General features: G+C 37.8%; 1 protein-coding gene and 1 pseudogene across 1 annotated transcript; both read left to right on the top strand.

Moving 5' to 3' along the window:
• The first annotated feature begins 1,142 nt into the window (after positions 1-1,142).
• LOC143543231 (putative serine/threonine-protein kinase WNK3) lies at positions 1,143-18,967 on the top strand. Its single transcript, XM_077035600.1, has 8 exons — positions 1,143-1,493; positions 1,595-1,632; positions 2,268-2,495; positions 2,574-2,797; positions 2,872-3,029; positions 3,806-3,989; positions 4,058-4,174; positions 18,228-18,967. Exons 1-8 carry the CDS (start codon positions 1,413-1,415, stop codon positions 18,899-18,901), a joined length of 1,704 nt encoding a protein of 567 aa, XP_076891715.1. The 5' UTR covers positions 1,143-1,412; the 3' UTR covers positions 18,902-18,967.
• Positions 18,968-24,011: 5,044 nt separating this feature from the next.
• On the top strand, positions 24,012-24,466 carry LOC143543226 (large ribosomal subunit protein uL15x pseudogene; annotated as a pseudogene).
• The last annotated feature ends 714 nt before the right edge of the window (positions 24,467-25,180 follow it).

Genomic DNA, 25,180 nt, shown 5'->3' with positions numbered 1-25,180 from the left:
TTCTATTTGGTGAATTGAAAGAAGTTGTGTTGTCAAAGGACTTGTACGGGTCAAGGCAAGCTCCCCGAGCTTGGAACACAAAGCTCGATAACATCCTACGAGACATGAAGTTTCAAAAATGTTCCAAGGAACAATCGGTTTACCGAAAGACGGATGGGAAATATTTTTTGATCGTAGCCGTGTATGTGGATGATTTATTTGTGATATGTACACGCTCGAGTATAATATACGATTTCAATAAGGGTACGACGACCAAGTTTGAAATGTCTGATCTCGGGAAGTTAACCTACCATCTCACTAAAGCACTCGCAAGAATCAAGTTCACGGAGATGCACGAGTTACTTGGAGTTGAAGACCTTTCTAATCCGAATCAGAATTTAGGGGGTGAATGTCAGATTAATTTCTATTTCGGGTTACAAGTCGGTGAACCGGGTCTAAGAGGTTTTAACAAGTCGGTTAAAGTTTAAGGGGTATTATGAAATATTCTTCCATTTGCTTGGTGGTTATGTTCACCTTGTGGACCAAGTTGACCTTGTTGGCCAAGTTCACCTTGGCAAGTTGAGTGACGAACACATATTATGCTTGGTGACCAAGTTGTTGTTACTAATATAAATACATGTACAAAGTTAGTGTTAAATTACAACAACAACAACACAACAATCCCCACCATCACTACCAAAGATATTGTAATAACTTGTTGAGCTATAGTTTCTGGTTATTATATAAGTCGGTTATTTCTAAGTTGTTTGTTAATTACCGTTTATCATTCTTGATGTATCTAATAATCTTAGGCGTTTGAATATTTACAATGATGTACAGGTGACCAAGAAGTAATTGTACATTTTCGAATTTGGCCTCAGTGAAGAGAAATTTTAAGAAGATGCTGGTGATCATGGTTGTAAAAATCTTGATTAAGCACCAATTAATCGCCCGGTTAATCGTCCGTCTCTACCCCATCTTTAGACTAGCGATTACTACAATAGGTGACCAAGAAGCAATAGCATATTTTGAAAGGACTGTTGTTGTAATTACTTTATAATCAATCTTTGATAATTAACTTTGCTTCCAAATTAAATCTTTTTGTTTTTTCTTTTTCTTATTATTTTTTTATTTTTAATTAAATGTTTTAATACGATTTGATCAACCGAAACAATTCAGTAAGCTGATTTCCTCAACGACTCCTTTTTCGTCGTCATCTTCATATTCAATTCACGCATTCAATTTCTTCAAATCCATGCGTAATTCGCACCAATTAATCAAAATTCAAGCCCTAGTTGTTGATAATAATTAATTAGGCCGTCACAAATCACAACTTTTTGTGCAATTTTGTTGAAAGTACATGAAATTATATGTTTTTTTTGTTCGTAAAGCGTTAGCGGCGATTTACGAAGAAAAAAACATATCGAATCGAAATGCCGCTGGAATCCGATCATGAAACGGACGATCCAGATACCGATTTCGTCGAGATCGATCCTTCTGGTCGTTACGGGCGGGTTAGTACCTTCCATTTTATTTACGCTAATAATAATAATATTATTATTATTATGATTTTTTGCTTGTTATTTGATGGTGAAATTGGGGGAATAATTTGCAGTATAAAGAAGTCCTGGGAAGAGGTGCTTTTAAAAAAGTGTATCCTTCTCTAACATTATTATTATTATTATTGTTACATGCTGAATATATGATTTTATTAGTTGTTTATTAGTTTATGCTTCAACAGGCAACTTCATTATATATATAACAACAACTAGGTTAGAATTAGAAACCGGTGTGTTATACGGTTGAATAAAGGAAATGTTAGACCTAATTTATTTTAATTTTGCAAGTTGTAAATGTATACATTACGAAGGGGTGAATGATGTGTCATGAGTTTTACCTTAGGTTCACCTACGCGTTAGAGCATTGAGAGGACCTTCTTATGTTCGACGTCGTGGGTTCGAATCTCACTCATGTGTCATATTCCCCGGTTTAAGCCTAGGTGAAGCACCACTGGGTGGATCAGGCCTCACGATATCGAGTGATCGTGTCCCCCCTGAGAGCTTTTCAGGGGTTTAGCCAATGTTCATCGTTCAACAAAAGTGAAGGGGTGAATGGTGAAATAAGAGAAGCGAAAAAAAACTAGGTTGGACTCTTAGAATTGTGACACGTGCCCCCTGGATAGTTATTTATTAAGTGTAGATGATAAATAATTTTGACTGATATAATGTTAGTGTTACAGCATTGAAATTTAAGGTGTTTGTAATCCTTGATCAATTTGGGGAATTTAGATACAAAGCATTTGATGAATTGGAAGGAATTGAAGTAGCATGGAATCAAATCAAGGTTTCTGATTTCTTAAAATATCCTGACGAGCTCGAACGCCTATATGCAGAAGTTCATTTGCTTAAAACATTAAAGCACAAGAACATAATTAAATTCTACAATTCATGGGTCGATACAACGAACGAACACATCAACTTTATCACTGAGATTTTCACATCTGGAACATTAAGACAGTAAGTTTAATTTGTTGTTAAAAGTTGTGTATTCTGTTGCTATGCATTGATACGTAAGCATGTTTAACATTGTTATAGGTATCGAAAGAAACATAAACATGTAGATCTAAGAGCATTAAAAAAGTGGTCTAAACAAATATTAGAGGGACTTTTGTATCTTCACGGTCATGACCCGCCAGTTATACACCGTGACCTGAAGTGTGACAATATTTTTGTTAATGGGAATCAAGGGGAGGTTAAAATTGGTGATCTTGGATTGGCTGCTATTCTTTTACAGGCTCGATCTGCTCACAGCGTCATTGGTGAGCACATTTTTTTGTGTTTGTGATTGTGATTAATTATGATTATACTGAAACTATTGTGATATGAAATTTAGGTACTCCTGAGTTTATGGCACCTGAGCTTTATGAAGAGGAATATAATGAACTTGTTGATATATATGCCTTTGGAATGTGCTTATTGGAATTGGTGACATTTGAGTATCCGTATTGTGAATGTTCTAATGCTGCTCAGATATATAAGAAAGTGACATCAGTAAGTAATTTATGATCACTTGCAGTTTAAGTTACATTTGTTAAGTTTTAGGCGTATATTAATCACTATATTTATGTCAATTCTTATGTATGTTGAGCAATGAAGGTTGGATTTGATGAATATTGAAGAAATGAGTTTTTTTTACTGTTTACACCCCTAATGCTAGGCCTGTAAGCGAACTGAACGAACATGAACGGAGCTTGTTTGTGTTTGTTTGTTTAACTTTAATAGAACCAATGAACGGACACAAACACTTAAATGAGCCTATTTTCTTTTTCATGTTCGTTCTTTAAGAAAGTGAACATGTTTGTGTTCGTTTATGTTCATTCATTGATATTATAAATGAGTGAGAACATATACAAACATAAATGGACGAACATAAATAAAGAAAATAAACGTACTCTTGTTTGATCGTTAGTCGATTACCCGAGGCATGGTTCTAAAATTTTATTGAGTTGATGGGTTGATGCATGCTGGGCCAATTAGTATAACTAATAACTAATATATAAGTTTGAAGAAGTAAATGAACATAAACGAACAAACAAACGTAAATGAATAAACTCAAACGAATGTAAATAAGCAAACACAAACGAATGTAAATGTACAAATGTTTTGCTCATGTTCATTTGTTTATCAAATAAACATATATAAACAAACTCTGTTTCCTTTCATAACCTATGTCCTAGTTTTCTCACACGAACGTTTTTTTTACCATTGTTCATTTTAATTCCTTTAAACAATCAGAATTCATGGAACATGTTTTTCAATCTTGTTAGGGAGTCAAACCAGCATCATTAGCAAAAGTTAAGGATCCTGAAATCAAATCATTTATAGAAAAGTGTATTGCTAAAGTTTCTGATAGATTATCCGCCAAAGAATTATTAATGGATGAGTTTTTACATGATGAGCATTGTGACAGTGTACATACACGAGGTCAAACGAGTTCAAGTTCCAATCCAGGTAATATCTGCAACACGCTTCTCAAAATATTTTTCATATATTTTTCATTTTCTGATGAATTTTTATAGATGATGATGGCGATAAGCTTGACAATGGTGAAACTCAAGCTAGAGATTTCACAGTCAAAGGTCAAATGAGAGACCTGAATACTGTCTTTCTAAAACTGCGTATAGAAGATACAACAGGTTGTTTTTTTATCTTTGCTTACTTTAGATTGAGCCAAATCGGTTGTGAGCTAGTCAAGATCGGCTCGCTTAAAACACGAACAGTCCCGAGCTTTAGCGTGCTTGAGTCTATATTTGAGATAAATTTTATAAACAAGCCTGAGCCCAAACTTCACATTTCTAGTTTAAGTTGGCTCGCAAGCCTAAACGCATCTTAGTTATGTAGTTTTTATCTAATATATTAATGTAACACCCCGTAACCGCAGCGGAAACGTAAACGGGATGCAACAGACACATCTGATATCAACAGCATTGCTTATAAAGAAAATACCACTACATTAATTTATATCATATTACATTGTTGCGAGTTTCGTTACTGTCTAGGTGTTACACACATGTTTTACCGATAAGACATTAATATATTCATTACAAATTATAGATCAGCAAGCTTCCAACAAGTAGCACAAATCATTAAGCACATATCAATCATTCCAACTTGGGCATACCTAGAAAACATGTAAAGAAAACGGGTCAACTACGAATAGTTGGTGAGTTTCACTAATTTAAATAAACACTGACAGATCATTTTAATAATCATTTATTAGCAATGTAATTATGCTGGGAACTATGTTTCCCCAGAACATTTTCATTAATCTTCTGGGAACTATGTTACCCCAGAACAATAATAACCTCTGGGAACCATGTTTCCCCAGAACAATAATAACCTCTGGGAACCATGTTTCCCCAGAACAATAATAACCTCCGGGAACTATGTTACCCCAGAACAATAATAACCTCCGGGAACTATGTTACCCCAGAACAATAATAACCTCCGGGAACTATGTTACCCCAGAACAATAATAACCTCCGGAAACTATGTTACCCCAGAACAATTCCACACGATAAACAATTTATATATATTCTGTGCATCAAACCATATATATATAGATATACAAGTGTTTCCATACGATCGGTATGTACTTAAATACTTTAATAAAGATATGCTTTCCGCCCCGGGAAAATATTTAAAACAGTTCAGTAAAAGGGGCTCGTGAAAACTCACCTTTCTGTGAGTCGGGACGTGATACAATGAACTGCTATAAGCCTGGATCTGTAATATGATATCTAGTCGTTACTATATAATTCCCATAAATTAAATCCGTGTCAATCGGTACATCTGGGGACATTGTTAACCCAGTACTGTACTCGATCCGGGGACAATGTTAACCCCGTGACAACTTCTAAGGACTCAGATTGTGACATTACTTAGAGTCTGACGGTCAAAATTATCATTTTTATGTTTTCCTTGATTTGCGTGCCTAGCACGGTTATCCGTTTTTAGTTTCAAAAATGAGTTTGTTCGCACCCGATTCAAAAATGGTGTTTGACTGTTATTTTAGTTAAAGTGATGAAATTAGAGCTCGGTTTGGACACCCCGTTTGGCCGCGGGGCCCGTTTCCGTCATTTAGGTGCCGGAAACAGTAAAATCGGGTAAAATTACCCAAATCATCCGAATTATTTTCGGATGATTTACTTTTACTTAATTTACTTAGTTTTATGAAAATAGTCCATTTTTAGGGTTTTTATGCACCAGTCAGCTCGCTTATGCGAACTTTGCCGGTTTACACGTTTTAAGCTTTAGAAATTTGTTTTTTTATGTTCTTTTTAGCACAAATAATTACCCGTTTAGTCTCGGGTCTTGAAATTTTACACAACACTTATTTTGACAGTAAGAAATTTTACAAAAATTTTCCAGATTTAATTTTTGTATTTACATTTATTTATCTATTTTTAATCATCATTAAAACACTAAATATGTCAAAAATACCAAAAGACTTTAGAAAAATCCCAAATTTTTCCGGGATGATCCCTGCCATCCTCATAACTCCCTGGAATTTTTCCAGAACCCAAAACTCATTTTTCAAGCCATTTTCACAAAAACCGAGCTAGAAAGCCCTAGAACTCGTTTTATCGAAAAGCCCACTTAGACTTCTCCAACTATGCTCAAATTTTGTGTGTGACTTTTATATGTTATAAAAAGCTTATCTTAAATTTTCCAGAATTTTTCATGATGTTTAGCTATTTTTCACCATTTTTGGCCAAAACCGAGCATTAAATTCACCAAATATTCATCATTTATCCAAAAATTACCAAAAATTCACAGATCTCATATTTTCATGTGTAGATCACCTCTGTGAAATTTCATGACCCGACTCTAAGCACACTACAATCTGTCCAAAATCATAGAACCACACGAAAACCGAACTATCTTGTGTTTTCTAGCGTTAGATCGCAAAGATCTTGGTTTCTAGCCTTTGCTAGCCACTAGATACAACACTTACAAGCACAATAACACCATACCAAGCAAGTTACACCAACAATCAAACCATTTCTTTCATAGTGTCGGTTTTGATATAAAAACAAAGGTTTTAACCGTAAAAATCCGTTCTCGACTCTTTTTACTCATTTCTTGGACCAAGATCCCTTGTATAACTTGTATACATCTCTTGATCATGCAAGAGTCGGTTTCATCTCGGGTTTTCACCCGTCTTTCACATGGAAACTCATTTTACAAGATTTCAACCGTAAAATTTCGTTCTAAACTCTTTTAACTCATTACTTGGATCAAGATCCTTTGTATAACTTGTATACATCACTTGATCATGCGAGAATCGGTTTCAACTCGGGTTTTCACCCATTTTTACATTTGAAACCTCCTTTTCTCAAGATCAAGAAGTTGGAAACAAGATTCAAGCATTAAAACATGTGTTATACCTTGTAAATCTTGGTTGGAAATCAAGAACTTGGATGAATGTTGAAGGTTTGAGAGAGTTTTGAGAGTTTGGAGTGTTAGAAAAAAGAAATGAAGTGTGTATATGTGTGAACAAGGACCGATCGGTCCAAGGTCATGTGTGGGGTGGGGCCCACACATCCATTCTAGGCCACACATTCGGATTTTCGTAATCCGGATAATGTTTTGGATAATCTGGCTCAGTTCGTTTCTCGTTTAAACTCGTAATTCGGCTTAAAACGAGCCTAAAATGGTCGTTTTTCGGGTTAAAATAAAATTTACATAAAACTGATTTAAAAACTTTAAAAACTTAAGCCATGACATTTATTGACTCAACCCATCATATTGTCGGTCATTGTGCATCTTTTTCGGTTTGATCGATCGTCTCTTGCTTGGTTTGATGTTAAAGGTTTCGTTTAACGTACCGACGTACTAATAAATCGAAATCCTTTTTCTGTGCCATAATTCACTTATCCCGAAGCTTTAATACTTCGTAAACATCACTAAACATTATATACTTCGTCTATAATGTAATTCCCGATTCGTTCGGGTTTCAATAACCGATCATCGGTTAATCGTAATTCTAATACGACTACTGTTCATTCGAGTATAATTCGTACTGTGAATCTTATATACTCCTGTAAACACATTATAATTCATATATTCAGTATTGAATAACACGTAAATAGTATATTCCGGCTAGGGTATACCTGAATTTGCCGGAATCGTTATATTCTCCCCCCGTTATAAAAATTTCGTCCTCGAAATTTTACGCGTCAACTACTTCCTTTTGAGGAAATAGGTGGGGGTATTTCTTCCGAAATTCGTCCTTTCGTTCCCATGTATATTCTGGGCCTCGTTGCGAATTCCATCTAACTTTGACCAACGAGATCTTATTGTGTCTAAGTTGCTTGATTTTCCCGTCTACTATTTCTATGGGCTCCTCTACAATGAGCTTATCATTTATTTGAACACCCTCTAAGGGTAACACCGATGTCTCATCCGACAGACACCTTTTCAGGTTCGACACGTGAAACACGTTGTGAACTGCACTCAGTTCATCAGGCAGCTCTAATCGGTATGCTACAGGACCGATTTTTGCAATAATGTTGAATGGTCCAATGTATCTAGGGGCTAACTTCCCCGCCTTTCCAAATCTAACCACACCCTTCCACGGTGATACTTTCAAATACACTTTATCACCTTTCTCAAATGATAACGGTTTTCTACGGTTATCGGCATAACTCTTCTGCCGATCCCGCGCGGCCTTCAGATTGTTTTTAATTTCAAGGATTTTGCTGGTCGTTTCCTGGACCAGATCTGATCTAATAACCTGTGTGTCGCCCACTTCAGTCCAGCAGAGTGGCGATCGGCATTTCCGTCCATACAATGCTTCGTAAGGTGCTGCCTTTATACTGCTATGGTAACTGTTATTATAGGAAAACTCAACGAGTGGGAGATGTTGATCCCAATTTCCCTTAAAATCCAGTACGCATGCACGAAGCAAATCCTCCAAGGTTTGAATGGTCCTCTCAGACTGACCGTCGGTCTGAGGGCGGTAGGCTGTGCTTAAATTAATACGCGTTCCCAGCGCTTCTTGCACAGCTTGCCAAAGCTTGGAGGTGAAATGGCTATCCCGATCAGAGATGATTGAGATGAGTATCCCATGACGAGACACAATTTCATTTATATAAATCTGCGCAAGTCTCTCAGTGTTATAATTATTTCTAATCGGGATAAAATGTGCCGATTTGGTTAATCGATCCACGACTACCCAAATTGCATCATGTCCACGGGACGTCTTGGGGAGATGTGTCACAAAATCCATCGTGATCTGCTCCCACTTCCATTCCGGAATTTCCGGTTGTTGTAACATTCCCGAAGGTCTCTGGTGCTCCGCCTTAACCCTCGCACACGTCGTACACTTGCCAACGTATGTGGCTATATCCTTTTTCATACCCGGCCACCAGTAGAACTCCTTCACATCCTGGTACATCTTATCCGATCCCAGATGTATGGAATATTTCGATTTATGCGCTTCGTCCATGATTAAATCACGAAGGTCATGGAGGGTCGGGATCCAAATCCGATTTTTGAAATAGAGAATTTCGTCCACGCGCTGTTCGAAATTCTTCTCGTTACCGAAAAGTCCCTCTTTTTCCAATTGTTCCTCTTCCAACGCCTCGCGTTGAGCGACTCGAATCAAATCCGAAAAGTTCGACTGGACTATCATCCCCAGCGCTCGCACTCGCAATGGCTTAATCCGATCCTTCCTACTCAAGGCATCGGCTACGACGTTAGCCTTGCCGGGGTGATAACGGATGTCACAGTCATAGTCGCTTAATAATTCGACCCATCTTCGTTGTCTCATATTCAGTTCTTTCTGATCGAATATGTGTTGCAAACTTTTATGATCGGTGAAGATGGTGCACTTTGTACCGTAGAGATAATGTCTCCAGATTTTAAGTGCGAAGATAACTGCTCCCAGTTCTAAGTCTTGAGTGGTGTAATTTTTCTCGTGTACTTTTAACTGTCGGGAAGCATAGGCTATGACTTTATTATTTTGCATCAACACGCATCCTAACCCTCTCCGGGATGCGTCACAATACACAACAAAACCATCGTCTCCGTCGGGGAGACTTAAGATTGGCGCTTGGCACAATCTTTGTTTTAGCGTTTGAAACGCCGTTTCCTGCTCTTCACCCCAATCATACTTTCGATCCTTTTGGGTCAGAAGGGTTAAAGGTTGGGCAATGCTGGAAAAGTTTTCTATAAATCGACGATAATATCCAGCTAAGCCTAAGAATTGGCGGATTTCCTTTGGTGATTTAGGCGCTTGCCAACTCTTAACTGCTTCAACTTTACTTGGATCAACGTGTATTCCTTGATGGTTTATGACGTGACCAAGGAATTGCACTTCTTGTAACCAGAAGTTACACTTGGAGAATTTTGCATACAACTTCTCCTGATTAAGAAGCTCTAAAATTAATCTCAAGTGTTGCTCGTGCTCTCCTTTACTCTTCGAGTAAATCAAAATATCGTCAATAAACACGATGACGAATTTATCGAGGTAGGGTTTACAAACTCGATTCATGAGATCCATGAATACTGCTGGCGCATTTGTTAGCCCGAAGGGAATAACTAAGAACTCGTAATGGCCGTAGCGAGTCCGGAATGCCGTTTTTGGGACATCCTCCTCCTGGATTCTAACCTGATGGTATCCCGATCTAAGATCTATTTTTGAGAAGTAGCTCGCACCTTGTAGTTGGTCGAACAGATCATCGATTCGGGGAAGAGGATACCTATTTTTGATTGTCAACTTGTTCAACTCCCTGTAATCAATGCACATTCTAAGGCTCCCGTCCTTCTTTTTCACGAATAGTACCGGTGCGCCCCACGGGGAATAACTAGGACGAATAAATCCTTTATCCAACAATTCTTGCAACTGGTTGGATAATTCTTGCATCTCAGATGGTGCAAGTCGGTAAGGTGCCTTAGCAACAGGGCCACCTTGAGGTAACAGATCGATTCTGAATTCGACCTGTCGGGTTGGCGGTAATCCAGGCAGTTCCTCTGAGAAAACTTGTGGAAATTCGCGTACCACTGGAATATCGTCCACCCGTTTTTCCTCAGAATCAGTGGCCGTCAGGCTCGCTAGATACGCCACACATCCCTGACGTATATATTTTAACACCTTGAGGTGGGATATAAATGGTATCATGGTGCCGGATTTTTCTCCTTGCACTAATACCTCCTCGTCATCCGACACCCGGATCTTGACGATTTTCTTTTCACAGTTTATTTCTACCCTGTTACGTGCTAACCAATCCATTCCCACTATCACGTCAAAACTACCCAATTTTACCGGTAACAAGTCAATCAGAAAGGATTGTTCGTTCAGAATAAAAGGGCAATTCCGAACTATCTGATTAACTATCATGGTTTTACCGTTAGCGACTTCTACGGTGTAAGGTTCTATGGTTTCACCAATAGGAAGGTTTGCTATCGAAAGGAATCTAACGGAGACAAAACTTCTATCGGCACATGTATCAAATAATACAGAAGCGTAATGATCAGAGACGAGGAATGTACCTGTCACTACGCTGGGGTCCTGGCGTGCCTCGTTCGCCCCCATCACGAATGCTCGGCCTCGCGCCGGATTGGACGACGATGCCTGACCCGCGGTTTGCCGCCCATTTCCTCCCTGGTTCAGTTTCGGACAGTGTCTTTTAAGGTGATCCGTGCTGCCGCATTCATAGCAAGCACGGCTGGTGGTCACCATTTGGTTTCCTTGCGGGTTCTGCTGTCGGGCTGGTTGAGTCCTAAATGGTTGCGCACGGATAGGTTGTGGTTGTCGGTTCAGGTTGTTCAGATTTGTCTTACAATTTGGTGCGTAGTGTCCAATCCTGCCACACCGGTGGCACACCACCTCTTTGCACACGCCACCATGGTGGTAACCACATTTCCCACACTTAAGAAACGTTCCCCTCTGCGGTTCTTGCCTTCCGCCCGAACTAGTCATGGCGTAGTTCTGGGCAGTGGGTCTAGCACGTTTACCTTGCTGCTTTTCCTGGGTCCTATGGTCATGTGAACTCCGCTTTCCTCCCGCGGACTCTCCCGCCACCTTCAGTGACCCGCTCCTTACGAAATCGTACGTTACGATACCCGCTTGCGTCACCGCACCCTCATATGTCTGGTGTCCCCCAGAATTGACTATACTCCTTACAACTGGAGTTAGTCCCCAAATATAACGCTCCACCCTTTTCGACTCCGGGGTGACCAACCATGGTACCAATCGCGCCAACTCATTAAACCGGTTCGTATAACCCAAGTGGTCCGCCCCCTGCATCTCCAGATTCCACAATTCATTTTCTAATTTCTGCAATTCGTTTCTCGGGCAGAAATGTTCCAATACAAGAGCCTTGAGCTCTGTCCAGGTCATGCGGTTTGTCGTCGCCTGACCGCGAGTCTGCACTATGGTGTTCCACCATGTCAAGGCATGGTCCGTGAATGTGCAGGCAGCATACTTAACAACACAATCCTCGGGGCAGTTGCTGATATTCACCACGGATTCTATTTTCTCGATCCATTTAACTAATCCATTTGGTCCTTCAGACCCGCTAAACTCTAGAGGTTTGCACAACATAAAGTCCTTGATCGAACATCCCCTGGATGTACGAATCGGTTCCGTACGGTTCGTCTCCACCGTAGGTATAGGGCCATTACTATCTGTAACAACCACCCTAGGCGGTGCGTCATTACTCGGAATCGTGTTTTCATTCTGCGGAGGATTAGTATTTCGTTCCCCGTCATTATTGGTGGTCGTTTGATTGCTCGGAGGGGTTGGATTGGTCGAGTTGTTAATACTGGCGGCGATGCGCGATACTATATCTGGTATCGCCGCCTCCAACTGGCGAGCAATCAGACGGCTCACGTCCACTTCCGACAATTGGGCTGAACGTTTTGGTGCCATTCTACACAACATCAAGAAAACATATATAATCAATACAAATTACAATCATAAAACACAACAAACATTCCATTCATTAATAAACGTTAGTACATAGTACACAACATCCGTTCACATTACTTTCCTGACACTATTACATTAGATAAGTTTTCCTACATAGGGCCTATGTCGGCATCATCTCGACATAACCCGCAACGGGTCAGTGCTTGAATGATACCCAAAAGTATCTATACTGATATGCCCCAAAAGAGACCCACCCTAAGGGCCAGTGGTTGTATTATAACTAAACAAGATTCACTCCATGTTAGCATCACCACTAACTGCTTACACAGAGTATCAAAAAAATGGTCCCTGTCTAACCCCAACCCAAAACCAACTAAACACGGTGGTAAACCAACCCCACCAACATCGCCACCAACACCACTAACACAGCTATCATAACCCGAACCCGACTCTCCATCCGGTCAAGCATCCATTGGGAGTATGAGCACTCCCTCTTCAGCTGGGCAATCGCATACTGATGATCCAGTATGCAATCACCCAAGTACATCCTCCTCTGGACTCCCACCGTCAGGGCGGCGGAGTGCTCGTTCACCTGTTCGGTGAGCGTTCGGAGCCAGGCCGCCGCGTTCCGTTCCTGTCTCGGGAGACCCCACACAGGTAGAGTCGCAGGCTCGGGACGAGAGCTGGAGGACTCGCCCCTGCGTGTAGCAGGTCTGGGTGGGGGCGAGATAGGTCGGACAGGTGGGATACTGATCCGCGCCGTGAGGCGGGGTCCGAATCCAGGGGGTGCAGGAGCGACCTGTGGTGTGGGTGGGGTCGGGGATCTGGCAATCCTAGCTGGGGAGGACTGGCCGGAACTCCTAAAGCTAGCCTCGGAAGGCTCGGTGCTAGATGCTACAAGTGGGCTCCCGGAGTCCCCGGAGCTGACCTCCTCCGGGTCCTCCTCGATCGACACACTGGGGGTTCTTGACATTTTACCTGCACACAAGTTAACAAACATATAGTTCTTTCCATAGTGTAAATCATAATCAAATTAATATGCACTTACTTATACAACTTGACCACATAACAATATTATCATATTTTTGCACGTATGTTGCCAATTTTACCTATTAAAATCCCTCGTGACTTTCCCTGAATTCCCTCGTGCAGACAAGTCTGTTATTATGTTCCGGACCATAATAATCACTTGTCCATCCAAGTTCATCCCGATCTCGTCACAATATATATTTAGTTGATAATCAGATCCTATAATACTTGAGCTACTGGTTATATTTTAGTTATCTTTTAAAGACATCCTAATTCTTTATAACCAATGGCTCTGATACCAAGTTCTGTAACACCCCGTAACCGCAGCGGAAACGTAAACGGGATGCAACAGACACATCTGATATCAACAGCATTGCTTATAAAGAAAATACCACTACATTAATTTATATCATATTACATTGTTGCGAGTTTCGTTACTGTCTAGGTGTTACACACATGTTTTACCGATAAGACATTAATATATTCATTACAAATTATAGATCAGCAAGCTTCCAACAAGTAGCACAGATCATTAAGCACATATCAATCATTCCAACTTGGGCATACCTAGAAAACATGTAAAGAAAACGGGTCAACTACGAATAGTTGGTGAGTTTCACTAATTTAAATAAACACTGACAGATCATTTTAATAATCATTTATTAGCAATGTAATTATGCTGGGAACTATGTTTCCCCAGAACATTTTCATTAATCTTCTAGGAACTATGTTACCCCAGAACAATAATAACCTCTGGGAACTATGTTTCCCCAGAACAATAATAACCTCTGGGAACGATGTTTCCCCAGAACAATAATAACCTCTGGGAACCATGTTTCCCCAGAACAATAATAACCTCTGGGAACCATGTTTCCCCAGAACAATAATAACCTCCGGGAACTATGTTACCCCAGAACAATAATAACCTCCGGGAACTATGTTACCCCAGAACAATAATAACCTCCGGGAACTATGTTACCCCAGAACAATTCCACACGATAAACAATTTATATATATTCTGTGCATCAAACCATATATATATAGATATACAAGTGTTTCCATACGATCGGTATGTACTTAAATACTTTAATAAAGATATGCTTTCCGCCCCGGGAAAATATTTAAAACAGTTCAGTAAAAGGGGCTCGTGAAAACTCACCTTTCTGTGAGTCGGGACGTGATACAATGAACTGCTATAAGCCTGGATCTGTAATATGATATCTAGTCGTTACTATATAATTCCCATAAATTAAATCCGTGTCAATCGGTACATCTGGGGACATTGTTAACCCAGTACTGTACTCGATCCGGGGACAATGTTAACCCCGTGACAACTTCTAAGGACTCAGATTGTGACATTACTTAGAGTCTGACGGTCAAAATTATCATTTTTATGTTTTCCTTGATTTGCGTGCCTAGCACGGTTATCCGTTTTTAGTTTAAAAAATGAGTTTGTTCGCACCCGATCCAAAAATGGTGTTTGACTGTTATTTTAGTTAAAGTGATGAAATTAGAGCTCGGTTTGGACACCCCGTTTGGCCGCGGGGCCCGTTTCCGTCATTTAGGTGCCGGAAACAGTAAAATCGGGTAAAATTACCCAAATCATCCGAATTATTTTCGGATGATTTACTTTTACTTAATTTACTTAGTTTTATGAAAATAGTCCATTTTTAGGGTTTTTATGCACCAGTCAGCTCGCTTATGCGAACTTTGCCGGTTTACACGTTTTAAGCTTTAGAAATTTGTTTTTTTATGTTCTTTTTAGCACAAATAATTACCCGTTTAGTCTCGGGTCTTGAAATTTTACACAACACTTATTTTGACAGTAAGAAATTTTACAAAAATTTTCCAGATTTAATTTTTGTATTTACATTTATTTATCTATTTTTAATCATCATTAAAACACTAAATATGTCAAAAATACCAAAAGACTTTAGAAAAATCCCAAATTTTTCCGGGATGATCCCTGCCATCCTCATAACTCCCTGGAATTTTTCCAGAACCCAAAACTCATTTTTCAAGCCATTTTCACAAAAACCGAGCTAGAAAGCCCTAGAACTCGTTTTATCGAAAAGCCCACTTAGACTTCTCCAACTATGCTCAAATTTTGTGTGTGACTTTTATATGTTATAAAAAGCTTATCTTAAATTTTCCAGAATTTTTCATGATGTTTAGCTATTTTTCACCATTTTTGGCCAAAACCGAGCATTAAATTCACCAAATATTCATCCTTTATCCAAAAATTACCAAAAATTCACAGATCTCATATTTTCATGTGTAGATCATCTCTGTGAAATTTCATGACCCGACTCTAAGCACACTACAATCTGTCCAAAATCATAGAACCACACGAAAACCGAACTATCTTGTGTTTTCTAGCGTTAGATCGCAAAGATCTTGGTTTCTAGCCTTTGCTAGCCACTAGATACAACACTTACAAGCACAATAACACCATACCAAGCAAGTTACACCAACAATCAAACCATTTCTTTCATAGTGTCGGTTTTGATATAAAAACAAAGGTTTTAACCGTAAAAATCCGTTCTCGACTCTTTTTACTCATTTCTTGGACCAAGATCCCTTGTATAACTTGTATACATCTCTTGATCATGCAAGAGTCGGTTTCATCTCGGGTTTTCACCCGTCTTTCACATGGAAACTCATTTTACAAGATTTCAACCGTAAAATTTCGTTCTAAACTCTTTTAACTCATTACTTGGATCAAGATCCTTTGTATAACTTGTATACATCACTTGATCATGCGAGAATCGGTTTCAACTCGGGTTTTCACCCATTTTTACATTTGAAACCTCCTTTTCTCAAGATCAAGAAGTTGGAAACAAGATTCAAGCATTAAAACATGTGTTATACCTTGTAAATCTTGGTTGGAAATCAAGAAGTTGGATGAATGTTGAAGGTTTGAGAGAGTTTTGAGAGTTTGGAGTGTTAGAAAAAAGAAATGAAGTGTGTATATGTGTGAACAAGGACCGATCGGTCCAAGGTCATGTGTGGGGTGGGGCCCACACATCCATTCTAGGCCACACATTCGGATTTTCGTAATCCGGATAATGTTTTGGATAATCTGGCTCAGTTCGTTTCTCGTTTAAACTCGTAATTCGGCTTAAAACGAGCCTAAAATGGTCGTTTTTCGGGTTAAAATAAAATTTACATAAAACTGATTTAAAAACTTTAAAAACTTAAGCCATGACATTTATTGACTCAACCCATCATATTGTCGGTCATTGTGCATCTTTTTCGGTTTGATCGATCGTCTCTTGCTTGGTTTGATGTTAAAGGTTTCGTTTAACGTACCGACGTACTAATAAATCGAAATCCTTTTTCTGTGCCATAATTCACTTATCCCGAAGCTTTAATACTTCGTAAACATCACTAAACATTATATACTTCGTCTATAATGTAATTCCCGATTCGTTCGGGTTTCAATAACCGATCATCGGTTAATCGTAATTCTAATACGACTAACTGTTCATTCGAGTATAATTCGTACTGTGAATCTTATATACTCGTGTAAACACATTATAATTCATATATTCAGTATTGAATAACACGTAAATAGTATATTCCGGCTAGGGTATACCTGAATTTGCCGGAATCGTTACAATTAAATATGTTTTTATGTATTAGTTCTTATTATACATTAAATTATGACAAAAATAACTAGAATAATAGTACTATGCTATACATAAAACTATAATTTTCAACTGTATATGAAATAATTATAAATGCATATAAACGAAATAGTTAAATAATAAACGAGCTCGAGCCGCAAAACTACTCATGAGCCGAGCTCGAGGCTATATTTGAGCTCATATCATAAAGAAGCTCAAGCCTGAGTTTCAGATATCAGGCTTGACTAGATTTGTTAGCCAATAGAGCCTTTTATTGTATTAACTTTTATTTAATATCGTAATTATACATTTACGCATAAATTATTATTATACATTAGATTATGACAAAAGTAGCTACCATAATATTATTATGTTTTTTATAAAACTATAATTTTCAATTGTATTTGGAAATAAATATAAATGTATGCAAATAAAGTAGTTAAATAATTAATAAATAACAAACAAGCTGAGCTTGAGCCTATTATTGAGCTTATTTAATAAACAAGCTCGAGCCCGAGCTTCAGATATTGAGCTTGACTAGACTCGTGAGCCTAAATGAGCCTGTTATGTATATAACTGTTATTTAATATGTTAAATATATACATGTTAATTATTATTATTATTATTATTGTTGTTATTATTGTTATTATTATTATGACAAAAGTAACTAAACTAATAGTATTATGTTATATGTAATAAAATTATAATGTACAACTGTATATAAAGAAAAAGATAGTTAAATGTTAAACGATCCGAACTCAAGCTTGTAAAACTACTCTTGAGCCGAGCTCGGGCTTTAGAAATAGAACTTGGCTCGATTCATTTACACCCTAGTATTTGAGGTAGCAAATTGGGTGGGCTGTGTAACTTGTCATAGCAGGTATTGATCATACGGGTTAACAGTTAAAACGATGGGGCTCCATTGGGTTTTGAACGTTACACTTTTGGTACAGATATTAATAAACTTTTATAAATAGTTAGTGTGATGTGGTTACAAGCAGGTTCCTGTTTTAATCTGATTACCGATTTGGATAACACACTCTTTTGCTCCCACAAAAGGCTCAGATTTAAAAGACCCTTTATAAAAATGATGACATGGCTGCTGCCTTATCGGTAACTTGACCATGTTGACCTTTTGTATTTGTGAGCCAGGGAATGTACGCAACATCCACTTCCCTTTTGATACCGATAACGACACATCAATCGCGGTTGCGAGCGAAATGGTTGAAGAACTCGACTTAACCGATCAAGACGTCTCAACAATCGCGGAAATGATCGATGCAGAAATCCGGTCATGCATTCCGGACTGGGCCCCACGGGACTACTTTGAGGATCAAGAAGATAATGAACCCTCTGGCTCGGTTGACTCGCCCTCTGACCAACCAAATGAGTCTCTGTCCTCTTTGACCATTAAATCTTGTACTTCCCCCGGAGTTTTAGCCCTTGAAAGATTACCTTCAGGTAGAAAAATTTGGTGTGATTCACCCAAAGGATGTTTTACTCCGCTCAGACCACGTTCAAACGTCTCTGGAGAAAACACGCCCAAAACCGAAGATGATAACGAGAATGAAAATGAAAATGAGAACGAGAACGAGAACGGGACTGGGACTGCGAATGAGAACGAAAACGAGGATGATAAAGTGGAATTGATTATGGAAAGACTAGATAATTTGTTGCTTGAGCAACAAAAAGAATTGGATGAACTGAAAAAGAAACACGGGTTGGTTGTATCGGACATGTTAAAGAAACTTCCACCCGAGACCCGTCAAGAAGTTGCTAACAACCGTAATGTGCAGATCTTCGAGGTGTCGGACATTGATTCCTAGTAAGTTTTACAATATTAAGGTATATCGAAATCACTCGAGGTTGATGAATACTTGTACATACTTATAATGTTGAGTTAATTGTGAGTTTCACTTGGTTTGGAGCTTGGACTATAATATTTGTATACATTTTTTGAGTCTTGACATTATTTTAAGTAGAAGCATTGCTGTTATTCTTGAGTGGAGGAACTGGGGTAGAGATGAATTAGGATATGATGGTTTCTGACATCAAGTGGATTGGGGAGCTATAATAACAACTATTCAAATGATTTAGTAATAATAGTATAATGCCAAGTCTTGTAATATTTTAAAACTTGTTCAATGTGTGTTTTTAGTAATACCTTTAACGGGTCTTAATGATCTTATTATATTTCACTTAAGTCATATTAAGTCATTTTAGTGTTGATGGCCAATTTGATGATACATCCGCTAGTTCACCATTGATGGTTCTTATCACGTGGTAATGCTTTTATATTATACAACGGCAACTCACATTAGATTATAACAAGTCGTGTTAACGTTAAAGACCGATATTTGATTATAAGTCCACTAATTCACCGCTAACGAACCTTAGCCTCACAACCCGTCTACAAAATTGTACATAGCGTCTACAAGTAAACTTGGGAAAAAAATAAAAAGGAAACGTCTAAAAACCGTATAAAGCGTTTAAGAAACATAAAAAGATCTAAAATAAGTGGAGCTAGTGTGTATGTTGTCTAAGCCAAAAGAAGCGTCTAGGGCTCATACGTTTTCTCTGTTCATAGGCGCTTCATGTGCACAGTGCAAATTTAAGCGTTTCATAGAAAACGTCTAGGCTTTAGATGTTTCCTTTTAGAAGACGGTTGTGTAGACGATTCCTCTAAAATATGACACGAATTAAGTGGTCCGTTGGTGCATTCGACTATCAGATTAAGCCTCTAAAGTCTTGATATTTTACCGATGTGTCAAGTTTGAGGTCCAGAATTGTCAATTTTCATAAAGTCTCTATGTTTAAAGACTTCCTATGTTTATATTGGTAGATGGTTTATTTTGGTGGTTTTCCATAAAAACTTATTTTGTATATTTTTTTTGAATTTAGTTTTATATTGTAATGAATTTAATAATATACTTAAGATTTGATGATGAAAAGGTTTCATAAATAAATGAGATGTTATAACTCGTTTTAAAAGTTATTTGGGTTTGGTGAGATTCATGACCCGCTTATTTTTTTATTATAAAATTGTTTCTTAATTATAAATAATATCTTTTTTTAAAAAAATTGGATATTAATTTTTATTGTATTTTTCACATCAAATATTTGGTGATTTTAATTTTAATTTTAATTTAATGAGATGCTAACATTCTCATTTATTTATGAAATCTTTTCATCATCAAATACTAAGTATATTATTAATTTTTTACAATAAATAAATATAATATTCAAAAAATATATAAAAATTTTAAATGAAAAATGTAAAACCCCGTAATACGGGGGATAAAATCTATAATATATAAAAACGAAACCTTTAAAAGCTCTTTGGTTGCTCCCTACATTCTCTCAAGCCACCAGATTGCATTATTTGTAAATGGAGAATTCTCATGCATTTGACCCGAATTCACGGGTATGGATCTTGGGTTTCAAGACCCATGACCTGTTTATTTTTTTTAATATAAAATTGTTTTTTAATTATAAATAATATATATCTTTTTTAAAGAAATCATATATTAATTTTTAGTATATCCCTACTTTATTGGATTTTCATATCAAATATTTGGTTAGATTAATTTTTTATTTAATGAGATGTTATAACCCGTTGAAGGAATATGTGGGTTTGGTGAGACCCATACCCGTGAATTCGGCTCAAATGCATGAGAAGCCTCCATTTACAAATAATGCAATCCGGTGGCTTGAGAGAATGTAGTGAGTAACCAAAGAACTTTTAAAGGTTTTGTTTATATATATTACTAGTTTTTATCCCCCGTATTACGGGGGTTGTTTAACATTATTCTTTTTTAATATTTATATAATTTTTTGGAGTTTAATTTTATTTATTGTAAGGTAATTTATAATATACTTCGAGTTTGATGATAAAAGGGTTTCACAAATAACTAAGATGTTATAACCCGGTTTAAAAGTTATATGGGTTTGGTGAGACCCAAGACCCACTTATTTTTTTACTAAATTGTTTCTTAATTATAAATTATATTTAAAAAAAATCATATTATAATTTAGTATATCTCTATTTTATAGGAATTTTACATAAATAATTTGGTGAGATTAATTTTTAATTTAATGAGATGTTATAAACTGTTTAAGGACTATTTGGGTTAGGTAAGGCCCATACTCGTGAATTCGGGTCAACTGCATGAGAAGCCTCCATTTACAAATAATACAATCTGGTGGCTTGAGAGAATTTAGGGAGCTTTCGTTTATATATGTTTAAGATATATATAGATTATAGATAGATTTAAGATCATATTTTATATAATTGAAATTCAAATATTTTTAAAATTACATTATGAAACTAAAATTATAATTCTAGAATTCACTTAAAAATACAAAAATGTTGTACTACCTTACATAATTTCCTAAAGCAAAATGATCATTTGTAATCCTACGGAGAAACTTATGCCAGTATTATCAATCTTGGTTTTCTATTTTTCCATATTCGCACGTTATGAGCACACAAGTGGAAACCATCTATATGTAGCCTAGTCATTCGAACGCCCAGATGGCATAACCACCAACACATATGAAGGATCCGTGAATACATGTGCCAAACCAACATACATTCTCATACTCCTCTGGTATGTTCTCAGCAGCTCATTAATTGTTAACGTATTCGTTCACACAAATACATTTGCCAGGTTAAATTTATTAACTTTTGGAGACGATGCTCGAGATTATGCCTTAAAAAAAAGTTTCCTTTGTCATGTTATGAAGAAACACTAGTTCAACCTAGATAGCTTAAGCTAATATCTCGACCGGGGCTATGGTGTTGGATATTTTAGTGTTATTGGATTAAATTGTCGATCGAGAAAATAACGTTAGAGATTAAACGAGTTAGGTGACGCGGGAGTGCGGACTCGTTTAACAATAATGTTATTTGGGCTTTGTTATTCGGTTTTATACTTGGGCTTAAGTATAATATTAAGTGGGCTTGTATTTGGGTATTTTGGACTCATGTGGAAATCGATCATACATATATATATATTGATCCATGTTATACCTGGAAGAATAACTCTCGATCAGATATATACACACAGAGGAAACAGGTGGTTACTTGGTTCTCTCTTGTTCTTCATCCATATGGAACATCAAAAATCCAATTCCAACTACATAAAAGATCTGTCTTATCCGATAAATCATTGCGTGTAACCCGCAAATAGGTATATCTGAAAGTGATTCACGATTCAGAGATTAATCCAAGCAATTGTTCAGTAAACCAAGATTGAAATCATGATTACAGGTTTGCATCATTGATCGAATTCATCCTCCAGGTACACAATTATACAACATATGGTTCGGTCTAATCTACACGAGTAAAATCCGATTCAACCTTCAAAATAGATAACCGTAAGCTTGTTACGAGAAAGGGGGAATAGGGGGTTCTTCTCGTAACCACCCTCCGACGTGTCAATTAGTATGAGTTATGAGATAATAGTTGTAAACGTGAGAGAGTGAGATTCCTTAAACCTTTGGTCCAAGTTTAGTATTTATAGCCGGTGAGGTAGAGAAGGATTGGTCAGGATGTCACTATCAGTGGAACCTTCTATTCTTGTGAGGGAGCACATACGAGGTTTCTGTTTGGACGTGACCACTGGCGAATAAGGACATGTGTCACTCAGAGGCACAACGTTTGCATCTGCTGATAGGCTCGCCGTGCAGTCATGATCTCTTTTGTATTGGTTGTCGCCCAAAAGGAATCTTTGATTTTGATTTACTCAAGGACTAGCCGTTGTGTATTATTTGTCTCATTTGGGGGTGACACATCTAATGCATGCAGGCGGTGTCTGCGGGTTTCTTGTAAGTTGGTAAGGATAGTTCCGCGGAAAATGAGGGTTGCCTCCCGGGAGATACCCAACACCAAATCATTGTGTATTTGGATATGTGGGTGGGTTTAAGACCCTACATCTTCATGTTATATAGGTTATTGAGAAAGGGACGAGACGAATATGAGTTCATTAAAAAGCATGTAACAATTTTTTAGGTTTACATTTTGTAAGGATAAAGAAGTTGTGCTTTACCAATATCTACACATCACACGCGTTCGTACTCATCATATACTCGCAAAAATAGCGTATGCGTGCATTTTGTAAACAAATTTATCGATCTTTTATGCCGTGCGTAAATGATATATATAAGGAACATTAAGTACTCGTATAGTCATATTCTTAGGTTATAAATAAGCTTATTTTTTTTTGGAACGACCAACTAAGTAACGCTGGGTACTTCGTACGCGACCCCCATTGGCTAAAGGTAGCCCGAGCCGGCCACGAGTTTAGACGGACGGAGCCCCTAGTGGTCCACCTATTGAGGGATTCCCCGGATAAAATCCGACCCACGCCCGCCAAACGGCATGACAGCGAGGAGCCAGTAAAACCGGGTGAGATCTGGACTCGAACCCTGGCAAACCAGGGTCATCCATCATATCTTCCATATAAATTGGTGGTAGTGAGGTTTAAACACTCTACCTATGACTAGTAATTTATCACACTTTACTCAGCTTTCTTTATTATAATAATAGTAAATTAAAAAAACTCATTGCAAACATGGACCAATTTAAAAATGTAAACGGTGCAGGCCGATAATATCCATTGAAGCCCAGAAATCGAGCCCATAGAAGTCCTCGTTTGCTATAAAATCTAGCTAGGGTTTCTGACTGTAACCCAGGCCGCAGTTATTCTCATCCGAAGGTACGTTCCGACGAATCTCTTCAACCTAGCCGTTAGTTTCTCATCATTTGTATCATATAGTGCTAATTTCTGTTAAAATTTTGAATTGAAACAGTAGATAATCAATAGATATAGAATTATAAGAGTCTGTCTGTATCGTTGAGATTTGAAATTGAGGCGTTAGGTTTAGTGAAATTGAGTCTGATGTTAGTTATTATGTAGGGAGGGAGGGAGGGCAAAATGACAACTAGGTTGAGGAAGAACCGTAAGAAGCGTGGGCACGTGAGCGCTGGCCACGGTCGTATCGGAAAGCACCGGAAGCATCCTGGAGGTCGTGGTAACGCTGGAGGTATGCACCACCACAGGATCCTCTTCGACAAGTACCATCCCGGTTACTTCGGTAAAGTCGGTATGCGATACTTCCACAAGCTCCGCAACAAGTTCTACTGCCCCATCGTCAACGTCGACAGGCTCTGGTCCTTGCTCCCCGAGGATGTCAAGGACAAGGCCACTGCCGATAAGGTCCCCGTGCTTGATGTCACTCAGCTTGGCTACTTTAAGGTCTTGGGCAAGGGGACGGTGCCCGCTAAGCCCATTGTCGTGAAGGCGAAGCTGGTTTCCAAGATGGCTGAGAAGAAGATCAAGGAGGCCGGTGGCGCGGTTGTGCTCACTGCTTAGGTTTGTTTGGATTATGTGTTATGGTTAGTTTTTAAAAGACTTTGTTATGGTGAATTTGGATTCATATTTGATTTAAGTTTTGAAAATGAAACTATTGGTTGTGTTCACTGTTAATGGTTTATTATAGTGTCACTCTTTTTTGCTATGAATGGTTTTCTTAAAGACTCAAAACACAAGAGTTGGTTAAAATTTTGGAGACGCTTTGGCTGGATCGCTACTTCATTTCAAATATTTGTTATGTATGTTGAGATCAAAGGGTGATGTTAGGTTTAAATTTTTTTGTAGTGTCTTCACATTTTGGAAATAAGGCGACTTGTTATATATTCCTGTGTTAGGGTCAAAATATGTTTTTCGTATTTGATGGACATTAACTTCACTGTCAAATATTTAGTCTTTACAAAGTAGAACTTGTGTAATCTTTATATTTCATCGAACATGTTTTATGACTTATAAACCAAATTTATTTAGTCATTAATATCTTTGATTGAACTCTAAACAAGTATGAATAAGATTTAATCAAAGTAACTGATTTAAGAGTTCATGCACAGCATAATGCATAAAAACAAGTTGACATTTATCTCTTTTCTTCTTTAATCTTCATCATCATCAACTCAATTTGTAACTGTTAAAAAAATTGAAGGGGTTTTTAAGAAGCAAGTAGGCTAGTTACTAGTAGGTCAAAAGTCTTGGCCGGAAACGAAATTTAAAGATAGCTGATGATTTAACACA

Source organism: Bidens hawaiensis, unplaced genomic scaffold (assembly GCF_021521415.1).
Source record: "Bidens hawaiensis isolate Kalapana, Puna unplaced genomic scaffold, B.hawaiensis_p1.1 tig00013080_1, whole genome shotgun sequence".
In the NCBI taxonomy this organism is placed as follows: Eukaryota; Viridiplantae; Streptophyta; class Magnoliopsida; order Asterales; family Asteraceae; genus Bidens; species Bidens hawaiensis.
Note: the sequence above shows the minus strand (reverse complement) of the source record. Positions and strands in the feature narration are given on the sequence as shown.

Excerpts from the sequence above, each read along its gene's own strand:
- LOC143543231 (XM_077035600.1), top strand. The coding sequence starts at position 1,413 with ATGCCGCTGGAATCCGATCATGAAACGGACGATCCAGATACCGATTTC. Across the intron at positions 1,633-2,267 it reads AGAGGTGCTTTTAAAAAAGT|ATACAAAGCATTTGATGAAT; the intron begins GTATCCTTCTCT and ends TGGGGAATTTAG. Across the intron at positions 4,175-18,227 it reads GCGTATAGAAGATACAACAG|GGAATGTACGCAACATCCAC; the intron begins GTTGTTTTTTTA and ends TTTGTGAGCCAG.